The sequence below is a fragment of the Bombina bombina genome, chromosome 5 (genome assembly GCF_027579735.1).
Source record: "Bombina bombina isolate aBomBom1 chromosome 5, aBomBom1.pri, whole genome shotgun sequence".
Taxonomy (NCBI): Eukaryota; Metazoa; Chordata; class Amphibia; order Anura; family Bombinatoridae; genus Bombina; species Bombina bombina.
In genome coordinates, this window is record NC_069503.1 from 1,032,690,908 (window position 1) to 1,032,710,716 (window position 19,809).

General features: G+C 39.9%; 1 protein-coding gene across 1 annotated transcript in view; it reads right to left on the bottom strand.

The window, feature by feature from the left end:
* Positions 1-19,809, bottom strand: part of CSMD3 (CUB and Sushi multiple domains 3) — a 1,747,434-nt gene that overhangs the window by 373,831 nt on the left and 1,353,794 nt on the right. Inside the window, 1 exon segment of the mRNA XM_053715303.1 lies at positions 11,288-11,384. Coding sequence (XP_053571278.1) covers positions 11,288-11,384 — 97 coding nt within the window.

Here is a 19,809-nt window from a genome sequence, read left to right on the forward strand (position 1 = left end):
TCATTAAAAACTATTAGGATTAAACATTGATTGGTTTACTGTTATTGATATTTTACTTAGCTTATATTTATACTTTGTTTCTTCTGTTAGTCAATGTTTACTCGATTAGGAAGCAGGATGTTTCTTACACTATATTTGCTATAAATCTTGATTGTCCATTTGTTTAAGCAAATATCCTTAATATACTCTCAAACGATTTAATTCATCATATTCCAAGTATAAAATGTAGTAACAGTCTTATAATTACCATTTAAAACACCATAATCTAAAATACCACCATTAAAGAAAGATAACTATATTGGTACAAAATGATTAATTGCCAAAGTCAGGGTATGTATATTTCTTTTTTTAAAAATTCAAATGTTCAACCTAGGGATGCTTTTATTTTTCAATAGCTCCTTTATTGGAAATCCCCTATTGTTCTTTTAACCCCTTTTTGTCTTTTGTTGTACCTTGGTTGCCTTTTTACCATAGCCTGATAAATTATACGGTTTATAAGTTCTTATAAAAAACGAGTAAAAATACTCTCTATATCTTTTAAAACTACTATTTAATTATAGTAAAAAAAAGATTCCAATTAATTTAAATATATTCTGATCAATCTGCTCAAAATATTTCAGAATTTGTAAATTAGAATCTTATATCTAGAGGGGGCGGAGCCAACACCGGGAGAAGCCAGTCGCACTTAGATTGAGCTCCTCTAGCAAATTATCTAAAACCCTGCAAAAAATCCCTTTTTATTGTTTTGTTTTACTAATTTCTTCTCCTAAAACTTTTCCCACCTTCCTTACAAGACCCTGGCACAACGACAAGTGAGGGGAACAATTGAGTATTGGCTGAACATATGCAGCCTTAAGAGCCCGTGACATTTTATAGGGGCAAATTCAATCCGGAGCCCAACAAAAATAGCGGAGCCTATTCCCGCTAACACACTTCACCTCTGAACAGACTCTGGTGCTCCACATCGTAGCACTTAAAGGAAGAGCCTTATAGCAGCCCAGCAGTTACCCGCAGCACGGAGGAGACGCCATCTTGGCTCTTTGCCATAAACCACGCGGTCAGTGCAGCGATCCGCTTGCGTCTCAGTGTCTGATACTTTTACACTGATCTCAGAGTGCACCGCTACAGCTAATAAAGGGGACACTGACAAATTACATTGAGCCTCAAGTTAAGAGCCAAGCAGAGGCCCTGAGTAACACTTGTGCCTTATAACCACTTAGGCACATATACCCATTTGCCAGGGCGGGATATATCTGAAAGGCCTGAATTTCATTAACATCTTTCTCACAGAGAAGTTGTGAATTTTGTTGTTGAACATTCCTATCTATACCACAAGCCATTGTTTAAGGCCTTGCAGGGAAGGACAGCAGAGGGTTTGTTTATTAGTGCTTTGCAGCATCTGGAACAGGGGTACTGTCTTGATTTAAAACAACTTTCTACAATACCACCATTGCCTGCATATGATACTCCATTCCAATAATAACCCTAACTCTGCAACCATGAAATAAACTCCCTGTACTTGGTCGCAGGAAACCCACCTTAACATCAGTGTTCCACACTTTCTGATACTACTTATCTCCTGAAGTAAGGGGAATTGTTTTTAAGGAAAGGATTAGGAAGCTTATTTGTTGCAATTTAAAGTGAGCACATATATTCTACGGTGCAGACTGTGACATACCAACTACAAATAACCATGTCACAATCCCAAAGGAAGAAAAATAAACCACGATTCCCACAAAAAAAGACAGTCATGGATCATTTTAATCCGGTGTTACCGGAACAACATAATATTCTAGAGCCCCCTGACTCACCTAGCTCTGATTCCTCAGAATTCCCTATGTCAGCCTTAAAAAATATCCAACAAGGTTCTGGTGAGGCTGTGACGCCTACCTTCATACTAGATTCTTTAAAAAGCATGTTGGACGATCATCACTCCTCCTTTGCAGCAAATCTATCTGCCTCAACGGCGGAACTAAAGAAAGAAATTTCATCCACTAATGAGCTAATGACATGCTTGAGAGACGCTGTGAGGATCTAGCTACTGAACAATCTACCTGCATGACGTATGCTCAAAATCTATCTGAATACATGGACTCAGTTGAGGACAAGATTGCAGACCTTGAGGACAGGTCCCGGCGCAACAACCTAAGGATCCGGGGGGTGCCGGAATCTGTTACTTCCAATGATCTGCAGCCCTTCCTGAAAGATCTATTCCAACAGCTGGCTCCAATATCTTCAGAGTCTGAGAATTTGATAGATAGAGCTCACCGCTCCCTTAGACCCAAGGGCCTATCAGAAGATCAACCACGTGATGTTATCGTACGACTTCACTACTTCACGTATAAAGAGAGAGTGCAGAGAGCACATTTCCAGAAGCCTACACTTCCAGAGAAATTCCGCAATCTGCAGATCTTTCCAGACCTCTCCGCCAGAACTCTTCAACAGAGAAGAATGTATACAGATGTCACTTCAGTGCTAAGACAGAAGAATATTTGATATAGATGGGGATACCCGATCAAGCTATTGGTGTTCAGAGAAAACCAAACATTCACCATCCACAATGTTAAACAGGGCTTAGCTCTCCTTAAATCTTGGAACTTAACCTCTACATCTGATGATGCTAACGCCAGCCCGCCTTATCAATCTCGACAATTAAATGCCAGAGCAGCTGAGTGGTCATCGCCGTTACCTAGAAGAACATCTCCTGTACCTAGAAGATCTGCCCCAAAGGACACTTAAATTGTACTCAGTTAGGTTGCTCCCTAATTCCTTTTGTAGGACTGCTCTGTTTGTAATGGGTAACTAACGTTATGGGACTGTCCACCTAGACAACATCCTTGTCTGGATTCTACAGTAAATCCCAAGATGACGCTTCGCAGATGGACTGATAAGTATTTGTTAATTTTGGTATTGTTCTTAATTGTTATATGATGTTTCTTTACCAATTCAACTTACTGCTCAGTTAGGTGAGCCCATCTTGACCCCTCATATGTTTGCAATCACCTCCTATATGGTACCTAGCGAGATAGTCATCATACTCACTACTGATACTCAGTGAGTTCATAGTTAACCTCTAGACTATACTGTTAGAATAGGAACACTTCATCCATTGGAACCTCACTTTATTAAGACACTAGTTCAGAGACTTCCTAATCTCCATAAATTCACATAGTCACCTTGAAACTCTCACTCATTACCACATTCAGAATTCCCAAGGTATATACATACATTACATTTCATCCTGATGATAGCGGTGGGCTCACTTTGTTATTACTGTACTTTTTGGTGTTTTTTCTCTGTTGTTTGCTTGGCCGAAACAAAGTCCTAGCTGACCTTTCTGCATATGTTTTCATCACCCTTGGGAGAAGAACTGTGCCCATAGGGATGATCTTGACTAAAGAGCAGAAAACTTTGAACTGCAGATTGAGTTATTATGTTGAACTTCTTAAAAGGTTTAAATTTGTAAATGTTTATACAATTTTGCCATTCGGCTGCATACACTTTATTGTTAACAAGTACTGAGAATACCCTAATGTTTTTGTACCATTGGATTTCAACTAAATCACGAGTCGAGTAAAAAAAAGGGCCATACTATTCATATACAATAGGAAGAGACATTTTTCTACATACATATTTTATATCTCAATTTACACCATATCTAACAGTGTAGACAGTGGAACCTACACCCCTATGGTGAAAACATATTATAACAATCTGGTAGATGATTAAGCTTTAATGATCTACAAGTCTATCCCAATTAGCATAATGCTCATCTAAACTAACCTTCTCCATGTACAGTTGATCCCTTTAAGCATTTACTTTCTACATTTTTGCTGAAGAGAGTAGTTACCATTTACACAGTCCTACTTTCCTAGGCTTTAGCTCCATCTAAGGTGTACTCTCCATCTGTACTTTCATCCTTTTTCCTATGCAAACAGCTCACACTTCAAATATCTTAACCCCTTATAACTTCACGCTTATCTATTGAAATTATCTCCTTTCTGTCCCTTATCAAGAACACTGTAATACTTTACCAATGTGGTTTTAGACCACGTTCCATACTGACCATTGGTGGGCGATTCCTCGCAGCCACCCACCCTTATATATTGTCCAAATAAATACTTCCCTAATTAGAGTTTTAACTCTCTTTTGGCTGCGACTATCCTCCCGGAATCACATAAATGATAGGCACTTGGTGCCTTTACCTAGATTATAAATATCCCCCCCCATAAAGTGCTCCTCTTTTAGTGGAGACTACCTAAGTGGTTTCTCTTGACTATACCGCAACCCTTACCTAGCTTTTCATATAACTTCTACCTCTGGTCGGGCTGACTCTGAACACTATATATTTTATACAGTTTGTATTTTATCTTTTCTCTCCTCTATCCCCATTTTTTTTTTCTTCTTCCCTCCCCTTCCCTTCCTTCCTCTACCCTGACTTTCCTTTCACCCCATCCCTTTTAGGTCAGATCTTCATACAATATGGCACTATCAATCACTTCCCACAATGTAAGAGGTCTTAACACTTCTAGTAAACGAAGTAGGCTTTTACGCTTTCTTAATCACACAAAATCTAAAGTAGCATTTTTACAGGAGACCCACTGGGTAGCCGGCACCCCGATCCCCCTTAGGTTTAAACACTATCCAGTAGTTGAGACTGCATCCTTTACAAGCAAATTCAGAGGGGTGGCAATACTTATACACAAGAGTGTCTTATTTGAAAAGCTAGAAGTTCATGCCGACCCACAAGGGCGATTTCTAATCTTAAAATGTAAACTTGAAGGTACTATATTTACACTGGAATCGTATTATGGACCTAATACTGGTCAGAATCAATCCCTTAGAAAGTTTTTACGGTTATTAGAACTTCATAAGAGTGGCAATCTTCTACTTGCCGGAGACTTTAACATGGTCATGGACACTCTCCTAGATAGGCGTTCCTCCAGGATTAGAACTTATGAGCCATCCTCACTTAAGGTTGCAAGACAATTTAATACCCTAATTACCCACTACAATTTATATGATATTTGGCGATCATTGCATCCTAATACTAGAGATTATTCATACTTTTCTGCAGTGCATAATTCCTACTCACGCATTGATTATGTTTTCTGTGAACCCTGGTTGCTGGATTCTATACAGTTGGCACAAATCCAAGATTGCTCTTGGTCAGACTACTCTCCCATGCACATAACAGTACGATTCCCTGCTTCCCCTACTACCAGACCTACTTGGAAGCTGCCTGAATTCCTGTTTGCAGAAATTGATAATGTCAATGTAATACAGGAGGAAATCAAACAATTCATAACTATTAATGATAATGGGGCAGTAAATGACCATTGTCTTTGGAGCTCTCTCAAGGCATATATCAGGGGTATATTTCTCAAACTAGCCTCCAAACACAAAAGAAAGCAGGGTGAGACATTTGCAAAACTCCACATGAGACTAAGGTCCTTAACGCTTCAACACAAACAAACACTTGACCCTAAAATCCTAACACAACTAGAAGAAGTGAAGGCACAAATCATCAATATTGAAAACGCTAGATTACAGTGGCAGGTACAAAAATTTAAACAAATGTATTATGCCAAAGGAAATAAAGCTGATCGTATGTTGGCCAATAAATTAAAACAAAAGAACGGCAGACGCTAGAATACCTTATTTAAAAACGCATAAGGGCCCGGTTCGTCTTCCCGCAGATATTGGGAGAGCATTTGCTGAATATTATCAAAGCCTTTATAACTTGAGAGATTCCCCTGAATGCTCTGCCCCTACATCTGAGTCAGTCAAAGCCTTTCTCGACCCGTTATCTCTCCCAACACTTACGGAAGAACAGAAAGCATATATGGATGCTACCCTTTCGGAACGTGAGATAAAATTAGCTATTAAATCATTAAAACATCACAAGGCCCCAGGGCCAGACGGTTTCACAGCAGTCTTTTATAAGCGTTTTTGCTCCCTCATTGTTCCACTACTTGCTAGAGTTTTCTCATTGGCAAGACACAAAGGATCTCTCCCCCCTGAGTTCCTAACGGCAACAATAGTAGCTATCCCAAAGCTGGGTAAGGACCCTAATACATGCAAAAACTTCCGTCCCATATCTCTCTTAAACCTGGACACAAAACTATTTGCTAAAGTGTTGGCCAATAGACTCAACTGCATCCTTCCCTCCCTAATAGACTGGGATCAGGTAGGATTCACACCGGGCAGAGAGGGGCCTGATAATACTCGGCGACTCTTAAACATATTCCTAGAGGCCAAGCGACAGAACATACCATGCACCACTCTGGCCCTTGACGCGGAGAAAGCCTTCGACCACGTAAATTGGTTGTATCTCTTTGAGGTCCTAAACAAATTTGGCTTTCCACCTTACTTTTTGACCACTTTAAAGGCTCTCTACACATTCCCCTCTGCGTCGGTTAGAGGATTAGGGTTTGCGTCCCCTTCCTTTCTGATTACTAACGGCACAAGGCAAGGATGTCCCTTGTCTCCCCTGATTTTCTCACTAGCAATAGAACCACTGGCCACGGCACTTCGTTCCAATGATAACATTAAAGGGGTAAACATAACTGGGTCTATACAGAAAGTTTCTTTGTTTGCTGATGATCTCACAGTAATTTTAAGTGATCCTACACATTCCCTCCCAGTACTATTTGACCTCCTTCAGCACTTTGGAACTGTTAGCTACTACAAACTAAACGTGAATAAGATGGACGCCTATACACTCAACATCCCCGATAGGGAGTATTGAATGCTTAAACAGAAATACAGCTTCAATTGGTCGAAGCAGCGTCTTAAGCATTTGGGAGTCTTCCTCTCTGCCGACATTTCGACTATAGTCAAGTCTAATTTTTATCCCCTTCTTCATCACTTTCAGAAAGCTGTGAATCGCTGGGATGTCCCTAGCATTTCGTGGCTGGGCAGGGTGACGGCCTTTAAAATGTCTCTCTTGCCCAAGCTCACATACCTGTTTCGTTCGCTGCCGATCCCTATCCCCAAATCTCTTATAGGGAAATTCCAACTTCTTTGTAACAAATTCATTTGGAAGAACAAACACCCGAGAATAGCAACTAGAATTTTGCAACAGCCAATGTTGAGTGGGGGTGCTGGCGCCCCTAACTTGGCATATTATCATGAAGCCTCTAGATTAGCACACATTCGTCCATGGAACTCTGATTCTTCCGAATGTAGATGGTGGAAGCTTGAACAAGCTTCCTTACCTCGCCCACTGACTTTGTCGGACCTGCTTTGGATCCGTAAGCACATTAGAGCTGCTTTTAACATCCAAAATATTATTGTTCTGTCAGCCTTAAAATTTTGGGACAAAATAAGATCACTTCCCCAAATAGCCCCCCACCCATCTCCAGCCCATACACTGTCAGGCCTCCTATCTGCTCTTCAAGATTCGCATCCCTCAGTATGGCATTCTCATGGAATCTTCAGTATTTGGGACCTCTTTCCTGACAAACAACTGATGAACCTGACAACTTTCTGCTCCACGTTCCAGCCCTCACAGTTGTTACAGTTTGAATTTTGGAGGCTGAGAAGCTTATTAAATACATGGGGATTCACAGCTCTACCATTGCGGGCCCCTACGAAGTGGGAATCGCGTTGGTGTACAGCAATAAAGATCCCTAAAGCACTATTGATATCCTACCAGGATATTCTCAATCCCCCCATTTACTTTAAATCTACTTACATTATCATGTGGGAAAGAAATTTTGGATTCCAAGCCTCTCAGGAAGAGTGGTCCAAAGCTGTAACTGTGACCAAACGGGCCCTACATTGCGTCACACTGCTGGAATTATACCTCAAGATATGCATGCAATGGCACATCACTCCATTGCGAATCTTTAAAATATCCCCGGTGAATTCTCCGCTTTGCTGGAGAGGCTGTGGACAGCCGGCACACATATGGTGGGAATGCCCTGTCTTGCAGCCCTTATGGGCCATGCTCTCACACAGATGCTCCTTAGTGGACCCGAACCTCTGGCGAACTCCACAGAAAGCATTTTTTCATCTTGGGGTGGGGCTTCCTTTCTCCCCGGTGCGTCTCCTTAGCATTTATCTACTGATGGCCATTAAGCTTACAATTGCACGTAAATGGAAACAACCCACTATTCCCAGTTGGCAAGACTTGGTTAAAATTATGGATTATCTGGAGGTTATGGAAAGCCCCATATTCACCTCAAATAATAAGATCTCCTTGCATTGTCAAACATGGGAACTCTGGAGGAAAATTAAGTCCCCTTCCACTTAAATAGTATCAACGAGTCAAATAGATCATCTGTTCCTCTTACCCTCTCAGCCTTATCTCCCATTCCTCTGACTCTCTCCCGCTATCCTCTTGACTCCCCCCCCCCCTTTTTTTTCTGTTTTTCTCTCCCCCTTCTCTTTTTCTTCACTAGTGTTCGGGGTCATCCCCTCTACAATATGATAGAGTCATTATATATCCTACTTATTAGAACTCAAACTTTCATGCACATACTTAAACATTATTACTTATCAATATCTGATTCGCACACCATAATTATAGCTTCTCACATCGATATGAACACACCTAGCAGCCCTCCAAATATTAATGGTCATTGTCTTTATGTGCTTAGTGTTGGATCACAATGTATATCTACGTAAAAATATTTTTGAGTTTTTTTTGCATACACTGTGTTATGTTACTTAATCAAAAACAAAAACTGAGGAATACTGTAATTTTGACATCCCTTGTATGTATTTGATTGTTCTTTGTTATATTATTTGCATAACCTCAATAAAAAAAAAACATTTAAAAAAAAAAAAAAAGAATCTTATATCTATGTATAAGGGTTAATAAGTTTCTTTTTTAAGTATACAAGTTTTTTTAAAAGTTTTTTAAAAGTTTTAAAAGATATAGAGAGTATTTTTACTCATTTTTTATAAAAAACAAAAGACAATAAAGGGTTAAAAGAACAATAGGGGATTGAAAACTATGAACCAATTAGCAAAGAGAAGAATTGGACCAATAAGATCAAAAGCAGGGATTTAAAAGAAGAAGCGGGAGACTTACACAGCATCTTGATAAAGCCTGAAGAGGCGGGTGAAATGCGTAGAAGCTGTGTTAATCTTCTAAGAAAAAGAAGCATTTTACCCATAGGATCTGTGTCTCACCATCTCAAACTTTCCAGCAAAAGTACCAGCGTACAAATGTACTAGTGTGCGGTATAACCAATAGAGAAAGAGAGGAGATAGCGGTGAAGGGTATTTGACATCGACTTGCGCAAGTAAACAGAGATTCGGTTAAAAAGATTCCCTCGGTAATACCTGTGACGTCAGTGAGAGACGTAAATAAACAGGGAGGAGGAAGCAAGTTTGGCGTCTCTAGACGCAGAGGAAGTTAAACAAAGCAGGAGTAAGATCCTTTGAATAACCAGAGGTAAGATCCTTCCATGAAAAATAGAGACTGTGAGACACTATTATTGGGAAAACCATTATTATCTTTATACCAAGACAGAATTTGCATGTTAGCTAACGAAGATATTTTTCCAGACTTGGACTAATAACTTTTAATCTTTTAATACTTTCCGATAAAGGTGCTATTGAAAAATAAACGCGTCCCCAGGTTGAACATTTGAATTTTTAAAAAAAGAAATATACATACCCTGACTTTGGCAATTAATCATTTTGTACCAATATAGTTATCTTTAATGGTGGTATTTTAGATTATGGTGTTTTAAATGGTAATTATAAGACTGTTACTACATTTTATACTTGGAATATGATGAATGAAATTGTTTGAGAGTATATTAAGGATATTTGCTTAAACAAATGGACAATCAAGATTTATATCAAATATAGTGTAAGAAACGTCCTGCTTCCTAATCGAGTAAACATTAACTAACAGACAGACATCAGGTGATGCCTGCAAGTTAGCAATCGTGATTATAACAAAGAAACAAAGTATAAGTATAAACTAAGTAAAATAACAATAACGGTAAACCAATCAATGTTTAGTCCTAATAGTTTTTAATGAGTGTATTATAAATTTATTGTAATCATTTAATTATATATGTATATGTTTTGACCTAGATTAAATAAACACATTTTGCAGTTTTAGAAAAAAAATATTCTAGCTTTTTCCATTCGACTGTTTGAGAGTTAAACAAATTATAGAAGTTTTTAAACAAAAGTTTGTCACATAAAGATTGTCATAAAGACTAAATGGTTACAATTATGTCACAGTTTATATAAACTAATATATTTGTATAGGTATTCACTTGGTTTTTTTTTTTACACTACACTTTTTTAATTGATTTATAACCTTATAACAATAGTTATATTGTAAAATATTAGAATATTAATCATCTGATCCACCCTATCAGCTTCCTTAGCGCCCCCTTTGTATAAAATTAAAACATTAATGTGACGCTGTGTACTACTCGGCCATAAACAAAAAAAACACTTCCTAAAGCTCCCAATACACAGTGAATGTGCTGATGTTGCTTCCAGAGTCAATTTGGAACTTTTTAGTGAGTGATACAACTGATGATAGGTGATTTTTACACACTATGTTCTTCAGCACTCAACAGCCCCGCTCTTTGATTCTGGGTCATCTACTACCTCATGGCTAAGCTGTTGTTACTCCTAGATGTTTCCCCTTAACAATAATAATATTGAGTAGGGCAGATCCACAGATGTTATGACAGTGGTTAGAGGATGTAATAATCTCTGTGAGTAGCATTTTAATTGGCTAGACTCCCTCTAGAAGACAAACCCCTCAGTAAAAATTTAGTGAAGCCAAGCCATGTTTTTTCTATGTAAACTAAATTCTAATTTAGATAATACAGCAAATTCATGCTGGACCATCTTACTCATCATATATCTAGAATGCATATTTCAAAGGTCCTTCTGGTTCTTAATAATTGTAGACCATGAAATGAGAATCTGTTAAATTACTAGTGGTTTTTCTTAAGCTATAAAGCTTTTCTGTTTCTAAGTATCATGGAGGAAAATGTCATACGCTATACATAAATTTATAATACTAGATATTTTTTTAATAACCTTTGTCTAGGAGTCAGAACTAATATATAGTAAAAATTTATTTTTGCAAGAAATAATACAGCTCTATAATATTGACTAATTCTACTAAACGTCAAACATATATAAAAAAAAACATATAAAAATAGATCTGTAGGATTATATTAAATCAGGAGCCTTGTTGGTACTGTTTTGATATTTGTTGGAAATTATTTAGTATTTTCACATTTAATAAACCAACAATAAACCATGGATTTTAAAGACAATTTATGTTTACCTGAGTAGCTGCCAAGTCTTGGAGCATTATTGTCAGCTCCATCATAAAAGTCCAAAGAATCCCAGTTATGTTCCGTGGCAAAACTGACAACTTGTACCTGTGGGAATAAAGAATTCAACTCAGTGTTCTTTATATAGTGCCCTTTAAAAAAGATATTGAGTGATCAATAAACAGAATATAAGTGTATTTAAAGGGACAGGCTAGTCAAAAATAAAATTTCATGATTCAGATAGGGCATGTTATTTTAAACAACTTTAATTTACTATTTACTTTTATCATCGATTTTCTTTGTTCTCATGGTATTCTTAGTTGAAAGCTAAACCAAGGTATGCTCATATGCTAATTTCTTAGCCCTTGAAGGCCACCTCTTATCTGAATGCATTTTGACATTTTTATTCACAACTAGAGGGCATTAGTTCATGTGTGTCATATAGATAAACATTGTGCTCACGCCTGTGGCGTTACCTAGGAGTCAGCACTGATTGGCTATAATGCAAGTCTGTCAATAGAGCTGAAATAAGGGGGCAGTCTACAGAGGCTTAAATACAATGTAATCAGGGAGGTAAAAAGTATATTAATTTAAACGTGTTGTTTATGCAAAACTGGGGAATGGCTAATAAAGGGATTACCTATCTTTTTAAACAGTAAACATTCTGGTGTAGACTGTCCCTTTAAAAGTAAAAAAAACACATATCCTTCTTGTATAAGTGCTAGACTGTCAAGAAAGCTCTGAGTTAATAGTTAAAACAGATAAATAGTAACATAGATAAATAAGTAAATAAATATACAGTATAAATTAACTCAGCTTGCATTATTGTGTCACTCCTTTCTAAGCTATACATATGAAAGTCATGGAGTCTTATATTATTCACCATGCACTATTTGAATTGACCTATTTTTCAACAGTTGATTTATATTCTTCTGGAGATATAGGGGCCTAGTTATCAAGCCGTCTACTTTACCTGCCTTCACCGGCCCAATACGCCCGCCTAAGCTCGCCTACCATCGCCGCTGCAGACCTGAAAAATTTAGCCTAAGTTATCAATAAATCTGTCAAAAAGCCGCGCACCAAGTACAGGGCGATGAGCAGCGGACTGTGAGAGTTATCACTCATCCGATCTCGCTGCTCTTCGGCTTTTTGACAGCTTTATTGCTAGCCTGTCACTAAGCACCCACACTAAACTACACTGCTCTACCCCCTATACCGGCGCCCCCGGAGCCCCCCGCAACTAAATAAAGTTATTAACCCCTAACTGCTGCTCCTAGACCCCGCCGCAACTCTTATAAATGTATTAACCCCTAAACCGCCGCTCCCGGACACCGCCGCCACCTACATTATACCTAGTAACCCCTATCCTGCCCCCCTAAACCGCCGCCACCTATAATAAAGTTATTAACCCCTATCCTGTGGATCTCGGACCTCGTCGCAACTAAATAAATACTTTAACCCCTAAACCGCCGCTCCCGGACGCCGACGCAACCTATATTAAACTTATTAACCCCTAATCTGCCCCCCCCTACACTGTTGACACCTATAATAAATTTATTAACCCCTATCCTGCCCCCCCTACACCGCCACCACTGTAATAAAATTATTAACCCCTAAACCTAAGTCTAACACTAAACCTAACACCTCCCTAACTTAAATATTAATTAAATAAATCTAAATAATATTTCTCTTATTAACTAAATTAATCCTATTTAAAAATAAATACTTACCTTTAAAATAAACCCTAATATAGCTACAATATAAATAATAATTATATTGTAGCTATCTTAGGATTTATTTTTATTTTACAGGGAACTTTCAATTTATTTTAACTAGGTACAATAGCTATTAAATAGTTATTAACTATTTAATAACTACCTAGCTAAAATAAAGAGAAATTAACCTGTAAAATAAAAACTAACCTAAGTTACAATTACACCTAATACTACACTATCATTAACTAAATTATTCCTATTTAAAACTAAATTAATTAAATAAATTACCTACAAATAACTACAATTAAATTAAATTAAATAAACTAACTAAAGTACAAAAAATAAAAAAATAAGTTACAAACATTTTAAAAATATTACAACAATTTTAAGCTACTTACACCTAATCTAAGCACCATAATAAAATAACAAAGCCTCCCAAAATAAAAAAATTCCCCACCTTATTCTACATTAAAAAGTTACCAGCTCTATTACCTTACCAGCCCTTAAAATGGCCTTTTGCGGGGCATGCCCCAAAGAAAACAGCTATTTTTCCTGTAAAATAAAAATACAACCCCCCCAACATTAAAACCCACCACCCACATACCCCTAATCTAACCCAAACCCCCCTTAAATAAACCTAACACTACCCCCCTGAAGATCATCCTACCTTGAGCCGTCTTCAGCCAGCCTATCACCGATGGAACCGAAGAGGAGATCCAGAGCGGCAGAAGTCATCATCCAAGGGGCGCTGAAGAAGTCTTCCATCCGATTGAAGTCAACATCCAGGCGGCGCTGAAGAGGTCTTCCATCCGATAGAAGTCTTCATCCATGCGGCGTCTTCAATCTTCATCCATCTGGAGCGGAGCCATCTTCAGATGAGCCGACGCGGAGCCATCCTCTTCTTCCCGACGACTGACGAGGAACGAAGGTTCCTTTAAGGGACGTCATCCAAGATCAGAACAGCCAATAGAATGCGAGCTCAATCTGATTGGCTGATTGGATCAGCCAATCGGATTGAACTTCAATCTGATTGGCTGATTCAATCAGCCAATCAGATTTTTCCTACCTTAATTCTGATTGGCTGAAAGAATCCTATCAGCCAATCAGAATTGAAGGGACGCCATCTTGGATGACGTCCCTCAAAGGAACCTTCATTCGTCGTCAGTCGTCGGGAAGAAGAGGATGGCTCCGCGTCGGCTCGTCTGAAGATGACTCCGCTCCACTCCAGATGGATGAAGATTGAAGACGCTGCATGGATGAAGACTTCTATCGGATGGAAGACCTCTTCAGCGCCGCCTGGATGTTGACTTCAATCGGATGGAAGACTTCTTCAGCGCCCCTTGGATGATGACTTCTGCCGCTCCGGATCTCCTCTTCGGTTCCATCGGTGGTCGGCTGGCTGTAGACGGCTCAAGGTAGGATGATCTTCAGGGGGGTAGTGTTAGGTTTATTTAAGGGGGGTTTGGGTTAGATAAGGGGTATGTGGGTGGTGGGTTTTAATGTTGGGGGGGTTGTATTTTTATTTTACAGGCAAAAGAGCTGTTTTCTTTGGGGCATGCCCTGCAAAAGGCCCTTTTAAGGGCTGGTAAGGTAATAGAGCTGGTAACTTTTTAATGTAGAATAGGGTAGGGAATTTTTTTTATTTTGGGGGGCTTTGTTATTTTATTAGGGGGCTTAGATTAGGTGTAAATAGCTTAAAATTGTTGAAATATTTTAAAAATGTTTGTAACTTATTTTTTTTATTTTTTGTAACTTAGCTTTTTTTATTTTTTGTACTTTAGTTAGTTTATTTAATTTAATTTAATTGTAGTTATTTGTAGGTCATTTATTTAATTAATGTAATGATCGTGTAGTGTTAGGTTTAATTGTAACTTAGGTTAGGATTTATTTTACAGGTAATTTTGTATTTCTTTTAGCTAGGTAGTTATTAAATTGTTAATAACTATTTAATAACTATTCTAACTAGCTAAAATAAATACAAAGTTACCTGTAAAATAAACATAAATCCTAAAATAGCTACAATGTAATTATTAATTACATTGTAGCTATCCTAGGGTTTATTTTACAGGTAAGTATTTAGTTTTAAATAGGAATATTTTAGTTAATGATAGTGTAGTGTTAGGTGTAATTGTAACTTAGGTTAGTTTTTATTTTACAGGTAAATTTCTCTTTATTTTAACTAGGTAGCTATTAAATAGCTAATAACTATTTAATAGCTATTGTACCTAGTTAAAATAAATTGAAAGTTGCCTGTAAAATAAAAATAAATCCTAAGGGGCGGAGCCAACTACGGAGCAGTGAGGACGCATAGAGCTAGAGCTCCCCTGCTACCATCGCCCAAAACTTAACTTAAATGAATGAAAAGACCCCCAAAATATACTTAATTCGGTAAATCACATCCCCTTCTACCCCTACACCCTACCCTGTAGTGATCTCTTTGGGACCGAGATCTTATATCCACTGTAAGGTACCGGAGCTATATGCCTGACTTCACCGGGGCACCGGAATCTAACGCAGGTCCGTTTCCACCTACCCTGCTTTTTAGTTTGTGCTTGCTGACGCTCCGGTCACCCTTCAGACCCCTACAACACTGCTCTATTGCTGGGGGTTAAATAAGCAGGACGCCGCAAAAGCCCGCGAACGGCGGCCATCTTTGCCAGACCTCCATCTATGCAAGGTGATGCACGGAGCCTCTGGAACATTTGCGCTTATGTGCATATTTCACTCACCTCCTCCAGCTCAATCTGGCATCTGGCAGTGGGACCTGATACACTCCCTCCCGCAGCCTAACCCGGCACATCTGAACTAGCCTGGAACGCAGGCAACCCAGCACACACGAACTTTCCACTGGAGATGATCTTCTGCAGCTGCCCTCACCCACGTTATCTGCGCTGCAGCTCCTGAGAAACCTCTGACTCCGGCCTAACAGAAGTGAGTACACTGTCTAAACCTGCTGACCCGGGTGGCAGAGTCCTCTTTGTGACTTTCTCTACCTATCATACTTAACCTCCTCTCCCAACAGAGCAATAATTTCTCACAATCTAAGCCCCCCCATCTGAAGGTTACATAACACTGCAGTAATTCCTGGCTGCTTAAACTATCTTCAGACAGTTATATCTCCCTTCTCTACTGCCTCTGTGGGCTCCAAGCATAATACCCAGGATTACCATTTACAGCCACAGGTGCCTTTAGATCCTCTACTACCACCTAATCATATTCGCACCTATCATAATCTACAGAGACTGTGTAACATTCAAATCATTTATTACTTTTATAAGGAACTCTCATCTCAATAAAGTTTCCTTGCAGAAATTCTACATAAGCACTACAAAGACTGCATCTTTGCTCTCTTGAACGCCCCCCTCTCCCCCCTTTCCCGCGCCCACTCCAAGGCGCGGGTCATATCCTAACTCCTTTTACCGGTCTCACCCAGAGGTGGTATAGCCCCAGGAGAGGGGGAGTTCCTCATCTATACTGCAGTCTAGCAGTAGAATTCTGAACTTTCTTAGTTATAATTTGACATAAGAAAATGGAAGGCTAGGGCATCTAGCCTGGGAGGAGCGGGGTTGGCGTTCCCCCCAATTTTCATCTATCACTGGTTCAGCGGTTTCTAGTTTATATTTTTGAGCACGAATTTTTTGGTAATACTGAGACCACCCACTTAAATCATGGCTCAGTCTATCAAAAGAAAACCAAAACACCAGGAAAACCCTAAGAGGACTCTTACTGATCATTTTCACAGTAAAAACTTCTCAGATCCAGACCTCTCAGGGGAAGACTCCAGGGATTCAACAGCTCCAGTTGCGGACAACCCCAGATCAGAGGTATCACGCAAAGATAAAACAACTTTATCTCAATCTACCTTCTTAGACTCTATTAAAATCTTAACTGATAAAATGGACACTCACTACTCATCCCTGAGGCAAGAGCTCCGCCAATCAGTTGGCGAATTGAAACGAGAGATCTCCTCCCTGGGAGAGAGAACTGAAATCCTCGAGAGAAAGCATGAAGATCTCGCAACTGACCATGCCAACCTCCTGGCCTACTCTCAATCACTGGCAGAGCAAATGTCAGATCTCGAATCCAAATTAGCGGATAATGAAGATAGATCCCGCCGCAACAACCTCAGGATCCGCGGCATCCCGGAGGATGTCCCCTCATCAGAACTCCAGAAATATCTGATCACACTATTTAAAGATATCCTGGACTCCTCCACAGATCAGGACCTCTTAATGGACAGAGCACACAGGTCCACACGCCCACGTAACTCTGTATTTGATACCCCCAGGGACGTCATTGTACGTCTACACTACTACACTGCTAAGGAAAAGATCATGAGAGCCTCTTTCACCAACAGACCACTCAAGGAACCCTACAACAAGTTGCAGATCTTCCCCGACTTATCCCCATACACGCTAGCCAAGAGGAGGACTTTTCACCAATTCACGCTAGCTCTCAGACAACACAAGATCAAATACAGATGGGGATTCCCCGTTAAGTTGCATGTACAATATCAAGATTCCTCCCACACAATCTCCTCCATAGAACAAGGTATGAAGCTTCTCACCACTTGGGAACTCACTGGCCCCCCTGGCCTCCCTCCCAGGAAAAAGGGAAAAACAGGCGATCTGAACCCTTCAGCTTCAGAGTGGCACTCCAGGGTCTCCACCCCACCACCCCAAGATCCAGATCTCCCCTGATGTTATCACTGGAACTGTCCGCCACACTCATGGCCCTTCTTCTGGTTCTCTGAGAGAACTCTTCTTCTAGAAACCCTTCTAGACTGTTCTGCGGGGGATATCCCGAGAGGGGGAGTGCACATACGGGTACATATCTTACTCTTTTCTCACTTCCCCGCCCTCGATGTTTCCAGTAGGACCTTTACTATGGACATCCCACGGACAGGTAAGCCTAGAGCCCACATACGGGTACACACCTTACTCTATTCTTGGCTCACGGCTTTTACTTGCCTACTCTGTCAATATACAGGTTTACCACGACAAATTTATAGATCACAAGTCTAACTATCTTTTGTTAAATATCTAAAATGTTATTTGCACTGTTGTTTTTTTTTTTCTATTTGAAATAATGCACCTCACCTTTTTTTACACCAGAGGAAATTTCAGGTTCAATGATTGCAGGCCTGATACGGGTATAGTTTGTATAATGCTCTGTATTCTGAAGAACCCTCTCTCTTTTATCTACAACTACTGCCCACAGAGGGCCTAGTTCATTTTCCTTTAACGTTATATGCTCTTTGTTATCTTTTTTCTTCAGTATGTTTATATTAACGAAACGTTTTGTTAGAACTCATACTCTAGATAAGATGTTTAGGTCGACAAGACTGCATTTACACCCTGTTATACCTTATCAATGACACCCTCAGCCTCCTATATCCACATACCCACTTCTCACGACACCCACATCATTTTTCATATTCCTGCCTCACCTACCTTCATCTAACTTTCCTCACTATCCTCCTTATCACCCCTTTTATACCTACCCTAGCTCTCATCCCTCACCCCGGATTAGTCCCTACATAACTTTGTACTTAACCAGTCCTCAGTATCATACACACCCTTGTTCACTGCTGAACCACTCCATCCACTTACTCACACAGAATTGGGGGGCGCTACCCCCGCCACCTCCCTATCTCTCCACGCATTTTCTTCTACTTCCTACTTACATATCGTTGCAGCCCCTGCTTCCCCCTACGGGTCTGTATTCTTTCCTCTTACCCTCTCCCACCCACCTCCCTTCCCCACTACTAGCTCTATCTCATACTCTCATCCTCCCTTCCACACAGCCGGTTGGCCCCTCCACCTGCCTTCACATTAATCCCCCACTGACTTTACACTTAAGGCTCCGCCCCTCTTCCCACCCCCCTCCCTAGCTTTTTCCCTTTACCCCTACATTTACATTTATTCAATACAAGGTCCTTTAATACTTATCCACTCCCCCTCCTATCCACACCCCCCCCTCCCTTTAACCAAAGCGGCTCTGGCCCGCTGTCTTCCTCTCCCTTGAAAACATACCTCAGAAAGTGAAGTTAACTCTAGCTCTCTGTGTCTATAATTAGTACTCATCTACACTCTTCGGACCCCACTCCCTTTTTTTTTTTTTTTTTTTTTTTTTTTTCTTTTTTCTTTCTCTCCCCCCTTTTTTTCTCCCCCTTCTCCCCCACCCACAGATTATAATTTAGTTTTGCCATGAAGGGCCTACATCTCCTAACCCTCAATGTCCAGGGGTTAAACTCCCCTACCAAACGCAGCCTCCTATTTAACTTTTTACGCAAAAACCACGTAGACATCGCCTTCATACAAGAGACACACTGGACCCCCGAACATAGCAAACGATACACCTCCAAACACTACCCAACACTCCTTGACGCCACATTCCCATCCAAATCTAGAGGGGTCGCTATTTATATGGGCAAAAATGTCCATTACGATCAGATCCATATTGAATTAGATCCCCAAGCACGCTACATTATTGCTGTCTGTAGAGTAAACACCCACTTAGTGACCCTCCTTAACATATATGCACCGAATAGTAAACAAGTCAATTTCCTTAGAACTCTCCTTAAGTCGGTGGCCTCTATACAGCAGGGAGACCTTATATTGGGAGGAGACTTTAATCTCATCTGGGATGTGCAAAGAGATAGACAGGGGCCTCCCCTCTCTAGAAACGACAGAGCAACTCATTCTTTATCCTCAGCCTTCCAATCACTAATAGCACTACATGATCTATATGACACTTGGCGCGCCCTGCACCCACGAGATAAGGAATTCACCTTCTACTCTTTCCCACATAGGTCA